This window comes from Cyprinodon variegatus, unplaced genomic scaffold (assembly GCF_000732505.1).
Source record: "Cyprinodon variegatus isolate N-32 unplaced genomic scaffold, C_variegatus-1.0 Scaffold514, whole genome shotgun sequence".
NCBI classification, from domain to species: domain Eukaryota; kingdom Metazoa; phylum Chordata; class Actinopteri; order Cyprinodontiformes; family Cyprinodontidae; genus Cyprinodon; species Cyprinodon variegatus.
The window spans coordinates 362,222-376,659 of NW_015150967.1; the positions used below are offsets into that span (position 1 = coordinate 362,222).

The window sequence follows — 14,438 nt, forward strand, 5'->3', positions numbered from 1 at the left end:
TCACGGCTAAGTGTAAGGATTATGGTTTCAAGTGCTTTTGATGAGCTAGGTCTGACTATGTGAGCTATTTGAAGCCAGACCTTACCTACTGTTCCCAGAGAAATCCAGGTTTGAAACATATGGGAAATACGTAACAAACTCTTACCATACTAAACTTTGTTCATTTTATTGTATTCCTTTTTTATAATCTACTTTCCAAAGCAAAGACAGGCTCAACAAGTGCCGCTATGCCAAGCCATGTGTGAGTAATCTACCTAAATGCAGGTCTGCAGCTGTTAAGAGATCCTGAGATCGTTCACAGGATCTCAACTCTCACCAATTGACCGCTGTATTTTATCAAGGGCACACGCTCACACACCGCACCTCTAATTAACAAATTTCTCACTCTTAAATGTATGCACAATATGGTGGTTTACCAAGTGACTTTAAAATATCAGATACCAGAACTTTAGGGACTAAAATTGATTCTCAAATTAAAAATTCAACATTTTGATACTGCGTTCATTTAAGGTGTATATTTTGTATTAAGTTGTTGCAATAACACAACCTCGTCAAACACTGCAGGTTAAACCACAACATGCAGAATTGACGATAAGGACAGAGGGGGAGAGCAAAGGTGCTGTTAGACAGGTGTCTCTGATGGAGTCTCCCTCTCCTTCAGGTAGTTACAATGCAGTTACTGAGGATGAATATAACGGACTTCTAATGGCCAAAACAACGTTGCAATTGGAATGGCTCATAAACTTGTTATAAAATAAGTTACAGAATAGATACTTGCCTGTAGTAAACATAATTTAAAGTTCCTTAAATTGAACATATAAAGCAACTGTAATAGCAGTTGATTACATTTATGTTTTGGTATTTAAACTAAATAGAATTGGCTGTAACTGTTTAATGATAAAAAAAAACATATGTATTGAAAATTTAGTGCAATAATTATGGCATTTGTCAAACTAAATTGTTAGGGTTCCTGTGTGTGGTTTAGTTCGAGTTGTGCATCTCTACCATAAAGGATCTTTGTGGAGAACCTGGGTAGCCAACGCAGGTGAAATTAATCTTTATAATCATAGTGCTAAGCTTAAAAGAGCACCAGAGCCTTCATTTGTGGCTGGTTTCTTGTCTGTTGTAGAAGTTTGTTTTGTTGCCTTCTAGTATCTAGCTTCTCAAGTATTTTCCCTGATTTTAGATTTTGTTTGGTTTTCAGTATTTTTGTATTTTGTAGTTTTGCCTCTGTTTCCCTTGGACTTTTCTTAAATCATCCAAACTCAGCCATGTCTACTCCTCTCTGCATTTTGGTCCTCTAAACCTTCCACACTACCTGACATAAATACATTTTTAATTTAGAGCAGTGCATTATGATACAGCCTTGCTTTTTATATCAGGACCAACTTTTTCTGTTTTAGATATTTTTCTGCTACAGCAAAATATTGCATTCCTTCTCAGCAGCAAAATGAATTATTTAAAATAAATCATGTATTTATTTAGGATTTTTTTTTTTTATTAATGCATACATCACTAGTTACATTTAAAATTTTACAATTAGAAGAGAGATCCTATGAATTTTTAATTTATTAAGATTTAAATAATAATGTGGGAAGGAAATAATATTCTAATGCAGGATCATATTCCTGCATTAGAATAACTGAATGCACACATTATGTTTTGAGGTTTACTTTCTCACTTAAAAACATACTAAAACTGCTATCATGCACTTATCACACCAAATATAGCAAAAGCCACTCTGCCACTGAATACAGGAGCAGTGCGAGCATCAGATGTCTGGATGATACATAGATTGCAGGCATGTCTTGAAGATATAAAAACCTTGGATGACTCTTAACTTTCTTCTCCTGGATGCAGAAAAAACAGAAGTTATAGTCCTTGGACCAGAGTCTTTAAAAAATGAAACTGATTAGTCACTCAATTCATTTGGATGGGATTAGATTTATCTCAGATAATAAAGTAAAAAATCTTGTTCTTCTTGAACAGGACCTGTCATTTAAATCCCATATCAAATAGGTTTGTAGAATTTCCTTCTTTCATCTGCATAATATTGAAAAAAAAATAGAAATATCTTATCCAGGGATGATGCTGAGAAAATAGACCATGCATTTGTTACTTCAAGCAGAACTATTGTAATTCTTTACTATAAGGAAGTCCACAAACTGTAGATAAAAGCCTTCAGTGAAGCTACTTGACCATTGAGTTGATTTGATCATTGACAATTAAATTAAACTATGTTGTCTTATAAAGACCTGGCTGCAACAAGAGGAATTATGTTAGCCTAAAGGAGGAAACTCCCACCTGCTCGTTTTCTTATGCACAGAAATTCTGGGTGAGGAGTGGCAAAAAAATCTTCCAGTCAGACCTAATGATTAGTCAATAGTTAAAGCCATTCAATAGTTACATAGTGTTGCATGTTTAAAAAAATACAATAATTAAAGAAATAATTATTTACCTATAAACTTTGCTTACACCTAATAATAAATCTATGAGCAAACTGCTAAAGTTGCACACCTAAAAGGGTTAAAACAGCCAGCAGAAGATGCAGGGGCGTCTGATCAGTCTGGTCAATAGTAACAACTGGGTTTTTCATATTGTGATAAAATCTAAGCATTACACAGTAAGGACAACAAAGCTTTTGGGTGATATTATCACATCAACCCTCTCAATCCCATTAAGAGACAATTTGGTTAAAAAATATTTGTTTAAATACCAGAAAATTGTGGTGTCAATAGCCAAATGCCTACTAGCACTAATCTCTTATCTTTGAGACCTTTTGCAACATTGTGTGCTTTGCTTTAAGCTTAACTATGGTCTTTCTTTGAGATGCATACTATTTAAGTTTTCCCCATACTATTTATTTTTTCCCAGTCCCAAAACATTGCTTTCCTTCTCCTTGTGTGTGTTTTTTTTTTCTTAACAATTTTTTGTTATTTGGAGGGTTGTGAAATCTTTGAATCTAAACTGAACAGTAAATACAAAGAAAAGTTGAGTGAAAATAATTTTAAAAAGTAATGTTAAAATAAAACAAAAATTCAGATCTACAAAATCGAGATTGCATTTTAAAAGATTTAGTTTACTGCAGTACTGCTTCTTCTTTAAGGAGAAAATACCCTAGTGTTTTGCTCTCACATTTGCACTCTATATCACATTTTTCCATGACCAATCCATCACACCCTTAAATCAAAATGACATGGCTTCACTTCTGATGCACACTGAATAGGTAAAGAGGAAAGCCTTTAGATATCCATTCACATAGTTTAGACTGACATGGTCTTGAATTTATTTTGCAGCTCCTGTGTAATGAAACTGAGGCTGGATCTATATATAACCAAGATAGGTCAGTGACGTTTGAACAGTTTATTGAACAACTTGCTTTGAGAGCGGGACTGAACCTGAGCGGAGCAGACAGGCTGCAGGCAGACAGGCGGGCAGATTGTGTGAAGCTTTACCAGTTCGAGATCCAGGAGAGGAAGGCAAACAATTTATGCGGAGCTTCTCTGAGTTTGTGATCCAGAGAGAGCGGAGCAGGCAGTCTGGACAGACTGATTCAAAGATCCGCGGGTCCAGAGGCAGAGCAGAAAGGATATCCAGGCAGGCAGAGTCAGACAGGGATCAGGCAGGCTCGGTATCACGAGACAGATCGGGTCAATAACGGGCAGACAACAGATACTTCTTAAGAGATGCTGGACTATTCTTACTGGGTTGGCATGAGATAATCTGGCACAGATGACTGGTCTGATGGAGATTATAAAATGATGGAAACACCAGTCAGAGCTGATTGCGGACGGGTGGAGTAGAGCAGATGTATGGACTGAGTGATCAGGCATGAAATCAGAGCAGAGATCATTACATCCTGGCCTTGATCTTTTAAAATGTAACCCACATATCCATCTTCTGTCAAATTTGTTATGTATCATCTGAGTCTTTTTCAGCTTGCACCTAATCAAACTGAATTTGCTGTCGGGAGCTCTCTGTTGATTAATGGTGGGTTCAAATTGGCAACCCCTTTGTTGTATTGGTTATACATCAAGAAAGAATACATGCCCAACTTTTAATCTCTACACAATAACTATTTCATTTTGTACATGCTAGATAATGAAAACTGTAAGCAAACACCAATGAGCACCACTTCAAATGGCTGCTTCAGCACTTTTTTAAATGGAGTAGTGGGAATCATCTGCAGATAGAAAAGACTGATGACTAAACACTTCCTTGTCATTCTGATGGTTGTTTTTATTTTAAGGGCTTAGCTCAGGTCCACATAACTCTAGCAACATTACAGGAATGTCCATGTCACTGCTTGACTTGACAAAGGTCATACTGTATATGGTATACTCCCCACTTAAACTGTACCTCCAAGAAAAAGTATAAAAAATAATTGATCATTTTAACACTTCTAACATCTTTTTAAAACAAATTGCTCACTAAGTGACACAATCAACCAAACGTGCTGTTAACGAGGTGATTTACAATGTTTTTTTAAAGCAATCTTTTAAACATTAAATTCTTGCCCATAATTTTCCATTTCCCTGTATCAAATACTCACTGTGTATTTATTATCAAATGGTTGCATTTTAAAGATACCACAACAGTGACATAAGGTCATGTAATAAGACAAACCAATAAAATTCTTTCACAGAAAATGTAGGAGGAAGTTTAGGGATCCTTAAGGTGTTGATTACATGAAATATATTTTTGTGTTTCAGTCAGTATCGATGGCTCACTTCTTAATAAACACCCTTGTACTCTCTTTTTAGTTTAGCAACCACTTTATTTTATTCTCAATTAGTCTGTCTAACTAGCCTACTATTACTTTCAAAGGTTGGTCAGTGCGGGCTTATTTGAAGAGGAGGTAGAGTTCGGGATCTGTAGGGTTGAGCCTGAAGAATCATACAACTCTATTGAGTTTTTTTTTTCTTCTTTTTTTTAAGTATCAGTAACAGAATGTGTCTTATTGGTTATTGCGTACCTTGGATAAGACCATATGGGCCCCTGGACCCTAGCCCATAACACCCAGTGAATAATCCGGTCTTGCAGCAGGACATACCAGTTGATTTTAAATGTTTATTTCAATTCAATTCAGTTTATCTATATAGCGCCAATTCACAACACATTTCATCTCAAGGCACTTTACAATTCACCATGTTGTGCCAGCTTACCAGAAGATTATATTGTAAATAACTAGATCTGGAAGTTAGTTAATTAATAGGTAATTCAAATCAAGGGTAAAGCTAATTATTTATTATCAGTTGGATGATTATAACTGTAATTTGCTTACTGATCAGGGTTTTAGCCCCTTTCCTAAAAGGTTAGACTCCTGAATCCGGCTGTTAAAATTCCAGTTGTCATTCACCAATTTAGTAATTTAGGCTATTGCTCATAGCACCGTTATTAATCACCAACCAAATAAATGTGTCTCTGTTAATTCGGATGCTGCTGAAAGAAGAATGAATCCAGCCTGAGTGATAACTTGTTCACTGTGTAAAATTAACACAAATGACCAAGGATTAGAATACAATGGCAGCTTTATTAGCTGCAATCACACAGTATTATGTCTAATAACTAAGCAAAACACTAAAATCTACTGAAAATAAGCAAATTAAGAAATAAAGGGGAAAGAGGGGTTTAAGGCTAATGCATTTAAAAGTGTCCTTTATCATAGCAGCAGATGAAATGTGAATGAACCCTGACACAGAGATGTGAACTGCAGTCAAAACAGGGAAGTTTTATTCAGTTTATGGTGAAAAATGAATAATGACTCAGGATTGTATTAAACTATGATGAGGGTGAAAGACCTGTAAGCTTAGCTGGCCCCAGGAATTCTGGGTTTGGTCAGGTTCAACTAAAATAAAGAAAGGGTTAGCTCACGATGTAGCAGTTGGCTTCATTAACACGTGACTTGTTCAGTCTGTAGTAAGCATTAGCATTCAGTTAACACTTAAACCATCAGCAGTTGAATCAGAAAGCTTATTTCAAATAAAAACACCAACATGACTATCTATTCTACCTATAGTTCACCCAAGCAGAGCACTTATTAAGCATCAGATGGATAGGAGGGGGAAGGATGCAGTTACTGTTTTTGGTTCAGTGGAGGTAAGGCCTTCAGCTCTGTCCAGTTTCTGCAGGCCCCTCTTCGGTCCAATCCATTCGTCCTACAGCAACTTAAAGGGATTTGGATCAATCCGATGCAACAATAAGAGGCGGTTCACAAAGGGGTTAATTTTATAACTCACAGTAACACAGGGTGTCTCCCTTTTAGCTATGCTGGTTAGTTTGTAGCCTCAGCATTTAGCAGCACTTCTTCTCGCTGCTCTGTACCAGGCAGTCACATTCCGGCTTCTAACAGCTCGTTCGACGAGTAGCAATCGGGGCGCACTTTGTTCGGCAATTGGCTCTTTCTGTCTCTGCTGGAGCAGGATTCAGAATACACTGTGTTCACTCAGTTTGAATCGCAGTAAGAATAAAAACACTGTGTTCAGCTCCTTCTGAATGTGCTGCTACCAATAACACCTTTGTTTATACATGTTGGAGATCGGCCTGTTTTTCCAGTGTCCGGTTTCTCTGACTGTGACTGGCTGGATCCTCTGACATGGGAGTTGGCTCAGAGCTCGTCTGACTGGCTGTGTGTTTCCTGGATGGGGTGGCCTTTTACAGTTACTTTTGGTATCTCTGCTTCTTTCTGTATGTCTGCTTCTGTCTCCTTGAACCCCAGTTGGCCTCAGCAGATGGAAGCTCACACTGAGCCTGGTTCTGCTGGAGCAGCACCACTAAATTAAAGGAAGTGCTCATTAAACAAGTTGACAATAAGCTTCACATTTTTCATAATTGTTTTTTTTCCAGCTTTTTATTGTCATGAGTACAGAGCAACAAAATGCACTCTCTGCATTTAACACATCCCCTTGGGGAGGGGTGGGCTGCCATTGTGCCTCGCCCGAGGAGCAGTGTGGGGTTTAAGATCTTGCTCAGGTCATACTCACAAGAGTGGCAGTGGGGCTTGAATTTAGAACCTCTGGATTACATGCACAATGCCCTATCCACTAGGCCACCACTCCCCTTAAAAAGTATGTGGTGTCACTTAAATTGATGTCGAATGGAGAATGCAGGCATTGATCCTGCTACCTCGCATGATGCTGAGCAAGCACTCTACCATTTTAGCTAATTCCCCATCCAAGCAAACAAGCTAGCCAGGAGTTGAAGCTAGATTCTTCTAAAACATAGTCAGACGCATTATCCATTGCGCCATTAGCCCTAGCTCAAAATGTGGAATGCTTCACGAATTTGAATGTCATCTTTGTGCAGGGACCATGCTAATCTTCTCTGTATCGCTCCAATTTTAGTATATACTAAACTACAAGTAAACAGAGTAGAGAACTTTGCAATTATACAATTGATACTAAAGCAACTGTGCTTACTTCTATGCCATGGTGACTATATAAGTCAACTTCAAACTGGACAGTTGAGCCAGTTGACTTCAAAGTTGGATGCTAATAATCTAACAGGTTGCCTTGGGAAGAGAGAGAAACAAGGGACAGAGTGTCTTCTCATTAATCTTTTACTTTTTAAGTTGTCCTTCCATCAGATTTAAGACTCTGTGCTCTTTCCAGATTTGTATTACATTTTCCTTCATCTATTTATTCCCGGCAAATATCTCTTTTTACTTTCCTTTTACTCTCTTCATCCTCATTTCCCTTCCTTAATACTCACTGGACAGTACAGACATTATTTGGGTGTTTATAGAGGCATTGATCTAATGGAAAATATGACCAGAAACTCCAGAATGACCAGAGTCTAAGTCAGGCCTAATGCCTAACTTCAAAACCAAGTTGCTGCAAAACAGAACTATAAACAGCAGGATTTGTCCACGAACCCCTTACGAGGGCCGGCTGAATTTCCAACATGTTTGATGCTGGTCTTGTAAAGTTTTTGTTCAGTTAAGCTGCTATATTATTTAGACACCAATCTTGGGGCTATAGCCTTGGCCACTCTATAGTTTTCAAAATAATAGAAATAGAAAGATATAAATTAAACTTTATTGATCTCACAATGGAGAAAAATTAACTCTGCATTTAACCCATCCTCTTTTGGGAGCAGTGGCTGCCACTGTGCAGCGCTCGAGGAGCAGTGCAGGGTTAAGGGTCTTGCTCAGAGAACCCTAGCCTGCACTCTGGTTCTCTGAGCAAGACCCTTAAGTGCAGGCTATGGGGATCAAACCGATACTTGCAAACTTCTCAGAGCACAAGCACTCTGTTCTAACCACTAGGCCAACACTCCCCAAACACTCTGCTTGCCCAGTGGGTCCTTTACTGGAAGATGAAAAGGCAATTGTTAAAGGTGTTATTGTTACAGGTGATGACATGGGCTTTTCTTGCATTGTTGCATTAACTGAAAACATGAAAGTGAATGGACATAACTCAGGAAAAAAAAAAGACTCTGGTTTCTCTCATTTAAACCCATACTCAATAAGTGGTCTTGTGTACATTTGTACATGCACTTCCACTTGTTTTAGAATCCCACCCTCAAAACATTTTCATGATTTTAAACGAGTTAACCAAACACAAAAGAGGCAGACTTCTTTTTTTGTTGTGGACAACATACTAACAACAACTAACAAGATTGTCTCTCTGCTCTGGCTACACTACTGAAATGTTACATTGCTGCCGCTCTCTGGTCATCAGTTTCAGTTGCAGTGAACTGCATGTTTGAGAAGTTTGAGCAGAGTTAAATAATCATTGTTTTATGAACGTATCCCTCTTAACTCTTAAATTAGAAGACCTTACCTCGTCCTCTGAGAAGAAGGTCATATGTGTTTTAATGCACTGAGCTCAATTTGAAAGAAAATGGGAAAATCAATAATCATATTACTTTATAAAAATGTTTCATTATTTTTAATCTGATTCAAATGGGTCTCTCACTTAAAATTGACCCTGCATTAGACTGGATGATGCCTCTTATTATACAGCTTATTGTTATTGCAGCATTACCATGTCCCATACTCTGGATGATCCATTTACCACCATGGCATGGTTTTTTTGTGTACCTGCTAAGTTCAAATGCTGCTTCACGTTTAAAAAAGTCGCTGCATAAAATCGAAAGTCCATCGGTTGTGGAAAACCTGCCTTGTTACAGAACAAAAGAAAACTGTGACAACAGTCCTCAAGGACTATAGACCTGTTACCCTGACATTCCATATCACCAAGATATGGAATGTCTTAGTGATACCTGTTGGTTCACCTGAGCACGGAAAGATGCAGCTATCAGGGCCACTGCAGTTTATTTATCAGAGTAGAGTTGGAGTTGAAGAAACTATCATACATATCTGTTTTAACAAACTAACTGTAATTTAGACAAGGCAGTCTACAGTGTGAGAAAATTCCTGTCTTTTTCTTTGATTTCTTTAGTACAATTAACATGATTCTGCCTTATTATGTCAGAAACTCCACAAGACTCATATGTAGGCATCAGCAATTGCCTGGATTAAACACTATCTGAAAAACAGCCCGCAGTTTGTGAGACTAAAGGGTTCCCCCCAAACACCACACATAGTTTAGACTTTGGTTTATAGGCTAAATCTGGCCGGTCCATCACAGTCTTGATTTAGTGCAGAAATAGTTGTTAAAAATTGGAATGTGTTTTGTCTATCCGATTGTGTCCCACTTTAGTCCAATAACAGACGTTTAAAAACGACTTTGCAACGTCTTTCCAACGATCTGAAAATTATGACCTTTCACCTTTCACTTTTCAACCAAATGTAGACATTGTTTGGACGTAAATCATGTCATCTTTTCAATGTCTTTTAAACCAGTTTTTGCTTGGTGGGCTAATTTTCTAATCAAGTAGTGTCAAGAAACATGTTTTTTTTTTTCCTGTCGTGCTCATTTCCTGGCTCATTTCTGCAGACTCTCCAACAGACAGGTGGTTGCCGGGTTGGGCTTGTCATCTCTCAGCAAGAGATGGCATACCTGCTCCTGAGCATGGTTGTTTTACTGAATAGCTGTCACTTAGATTCCGGCAACTCTTTTACATTATTCAGATTTTATTGCTGACTTCATCCTGAGTTATGCTGCTTCCACTAGTTCTTGTGCATACACAGTCTCACTGGGCTACCCCCTGTCTGGCTTTGCAGAATCTCTTAAGATGAATGTGTACCTTAGTCCTGTAATCATGTTCATGGTAAACAATGAGGCTGGATTGTATGGGGCTGCCAGTCTGCCTCTATGCATATTTGCATATTCCTAGTGTTAAATATTTGTTTTATGTAGAGGAAACTATACCAGTCTGTGACAGAGTTTAGTTTATTTAGTTTCTTCCTGCCCTGCGATGGACTGGCGACCTGTCCAGGGTGTACCCCGCCTGTCGACCGCAGACAGCTGGAGATAGGCCCCAGCACCCCTCACGACCCCGCTTGGAATTAAGCGTGTAAGAAAATGGATGGATGGATGGTTTCTTCCCAGTGCTTATTGCTCTACTGTTCCAGCCCAATCATCGCTGAATTCTGCTCATCTGACTAAGAATTCTTAAGTATTATCTAAAAGTAATAATGCAGCATTATTTGAAGGCTGGAAACCAGACCAATAATACTCAGAAATAGTTCCACTCATGTCACATGTCTGTATCTTAAACATTTGGTAATGCAAGAAATTTTCAAACAGAATTACAAGAAATACTTGTGCAAGATCAAATAACAAGAAGTCACTCATATTCCATTAGCAGTACCAGCCACAAAATGCAGAACTATACAAAAGAAATGTATTCTAAGCAATCAAATCTTTGCTTAGAATACAATATGTTTTTTAGATTATCATACTATCAGAGGCAGAGCAGCTAAATTACCCAGTAATGCTATTTGTATTCCACTATTAGAGATCTTTGTTTGATACATTTTCTGCTATTTGGATTATTTAAAATCACACACACAAAAAAAAAAATACTATGAATAAATGAATCTTAATAATTGAGCCAATGCTGATTTTATGGAGCAAGTGGTTCTCTCTTTTCCAGTTTGATCCAAATGCCCTGCTCTGGTCGCAGGATGAGTTCCCCCACTGGGCGAATTTCCTCACGTTTCTGACAGGCCTCGACATTGAAGTTACGCAGAATGGATGCCAAAACAACTTTTTCTTCCATCAATGCAAAACGCTGACCTGAAAATCCGAGTACAAAACAAATTTAAAAAAACACATATGACCCTTATGTAGGTTGATTAATTGAACCCCAGAATTTCCTTTTCCCACCTATGCAGTTGCGGAGTCCAGCAGAGAAAGGGACATATGCATACGGGGGCCTTCCAACTGAATTCTCAGGAAAAAAACGCTCAGGCCGGAATTCCTCTGGTTCTGGAAAGTATCGTGGATCACGGTGAAGAGTGTATGTAATGATGATCGCATTTGCTCCTTTGGGGACGTTGAAACCATCTAGAGTAAAAGCAAAAACCAATTACATTCATGGATTATTAAATGTATAAGAACATTTCACAATGTTAAATTAAATTATTTCCTGCTGAAGTTAAGCACCTGCTGTCTATTTCAGAATTAGTCCAATGAAGCAGGTAAAAGTTGAAGGGTTATAGTATGAATATCACTGTGTTTAGCTTGAAAACATACAGTGTATGTTTGTGGCTCTTATTCTGATGAAACAAAGTAAGTATTTTATAGATTACCTGAATAAGCTGACAGATAAAGACTCTTTAAGCTGTACAACAACTTAGTTATAAAATAATAAATAAAACCTTGTCACTTTGTTTGGCAGCCTTTAGAACTGATAACTTAAACAAAATGATTTGTAAGCACGTTAAGAATTTTACTGCTGGATAACCGGCTAGCAATGCTAAATGTGACACACTCATGTGTATTCACATTATTTATTTGTTTGATTTTAATGATAATTTGTTTGAATTGTAGTTGCGCACTCACACCAGAAGGTGGCACATTACACACTGAGATGGCATATTGAGGTCATAGGCTCTGCTTTTTCAAGTGAGGCATGGAGAAACTTCACCTGTAGCTTGTCTCCTTCATTCTCCTGTTTTACAGGTTAATTAAAGAGTATAAACCACATGAAATGGGTCAGAAAGTACTGTTGAGAAACACAGCTAAATGTGACTTTATAAATTAGTCAGTAAGCACTGCATTTTTGTTGAGTTTCGGGTATGTGGAAAGGTGTGAAAAAACGAAGTAAAGGCAATGCTGCTGGCGCCAGTGTTGATATACCATTGGGAGAGATAAATATGGGTTTACTTATAATTAAAAAAAGGATTAAGTGAAAGTTGAAATCTGAAGCTAAGTCTGCTGATATGCATGTTTCACTGCCATGCAATGTATGAACCATTCAGCTAAACAGAGATAAAAATAAAGCTAAGCTATGTGTTAAAAAGCGGCCCAGCTCTCATTTTTAAAAAGGTATTGTGGTTAAAGAGTTTTAAATACAATAAAAACAGCAAAAAGTTATTAAAAACTGGTAACTGATCATATTTGCTTTTTTGTCAATGTTAAAGGATACTTGTGATGAAAGTTATAAGTTACTCTACATAAGGGATAATTTATTGCATATTTTTCAAATGAGAATCATTTGTGATGCTTTGTGTTTATGATTCATGTACTTGTATTAATAGATACGGCAGAAGCGAGGCATGGAGAAACTTCATCCGTCGCTTGTCTCATTCATTCTCCGGTTTTACAGGACTTTAATCTGACCAACAGGCCCAAAGCCTGGCTCTGTTACATATATTTAACATTTTTTTCCATGCTTATACATTTTGCCAAGCTAAAAAGCTATTTCCAAGCCAATTGATAATTATGTAGTATAAGCTTAATTTAATATAAACTATTCAAACTTGGACTGGCTTATTGTACATATATTACAAATTCTTTAAAAAAAGTTTTTGATTTTGGAAAACAAATATAACGGCCCTCAGGACAAAGATTATTTTTTTAGGGATCTATTTTATATCTAAGGAAGCGGATAACTTCACAAACCACCCAAAACATAGGCTTGAAACCAAGGGTATAACTTTGTGACTAAAGTTGGTAGGGACACTCTGTAAGTTTGGGGACTGATGCTCCTACAGTTATAGAACCCAAAGGACCTTGTGTTTTTGTACATGGCTAAAAGTGAGTCCTGACAAAAATCCTCCTGCATGTTGGCTTCAAAAACTTTGAACTTTTACATAATTTTGAAAAAAAAAAAGTGAACTCTGTGTTGGACAACACTCTGATCCAGGGAACCATGGATAAATATGTTAAGTGATTTCTTAATGCGGCGCAGCAGATCTGCAACACAAAACAGAGGTAGGCTAGCTTTAATTTTCTGTAGCCTATGCAGTTATTTTCTATGTTGTTGTTCTATGAAACTGTTGGTTTCAAACATTATTTTCAGCATGTTAAAAAAAAAAATGCACCGGTGACACAGCAGAGCCGGCGCACAGAATAAGTTACATAGACCTACTGTAGGCTATCAGAGTTATGTCTGCACACTGTGCACTACTGTAATGTGATTATGCATTACTTTCAAACTTTATTTTCAGACTCGTTAAAAAAATGAACTGGCAGCACAGCAGAGCCGACACACAGCACATAAAAAGCTACCAGAGTTATATCAAAGAGCAGTATACTGTACTTAAACTTGCATGGTACTGTATTTAAATTAAGTAAATGCAGAAGCTATCCATTTTATTTTTTATCACTGAAAAGAATAACATGAAGAGGTCTAATAATATATAGCAATAAACGCATGTTACATATTCCAGTCAGTCTGTTTCATCCTTAACTCTGCAGCCGTCTCTGCTTCTGTGTCTGTGCTCTGCTGAAAACATAACATGAAGATGTCTACTAATATAATGATGCTAAAGAAACTAAGTTACCATCACCACAGCATAATTTTTAAATTTAGGAAATATTTTCATGTGGGGATATCTAGAACCTCTGCAGTCTGATATATTTCTTTTCAATAAGAAAATTACATTTGAACAAATTCTTATCTGTAACTCTGAGGAACCGAGCTGTATAGCTTTTTTTTTTTAACTGGTAAAGAAGAACACAACATTAAGATTCTATATTTTGACAAATCCACTGTATTATGATTCTAACTTGCTAAGTATAAACTTACTCTGTTAAAGTTCATTGCTGAAAATGTTCTGTATGTGTAACGGCTTTTTGGATCCCTTCCCTCTCTTTAACCAACCCGTCCTCTATCTTTTAATTCCAATTAAAACACAAAGTAGCTTCCAGTTCAATTTCATTCAGCGTTGTTGTCCCTCTCCCAATAACTTGGTTACTACATATCCAGTGAATTTCCCCAGCCACTCATATTTAGTTAGGTCTTCTGCTGGCGGCAAATTCAAAACACAGGCAGATCGGTGACATTTCACAAAATACAGAACCATAATGAAAAGCTCACTGATTGAGAGGTTGCACTCCATATTATAGTGTTGTTTTTAG

At 37.4% G+C, this 14,438-nt stretch overlaps 1 protein-coding gene across 1 annotated transcript in view; it reads right to left on the reverse strand.

Annotated features, from left to right (window-relative positions):
* Positions 1-10,972: 10,972 nt before the first annotated feature.
* Positions 10,973-14,438, reverse strand: part of LOC107094912 (cytochrome P450 4V2-like) — a 19,238-nt gene continuing 15,772 nt past the window's right edge. Inside the window, exons 9-10 of the mRNA XM_015390803.1 lie at positions 11,238-11,417; positions 10,973-11,147 (exon numbers count right to left, since the gene is read on the reverse strand). Of these exons, the coding sequence (XP_015246289.1) occupies positions 10,975-11,147; positions 11,238-11,417 (353 nt within the window). The 3' untranslated portion in view covers positions 10,973-10,974. The remainder of the gene's footprint in view (positions 11,148-11,237; positions 11,418-14,438) is intronic.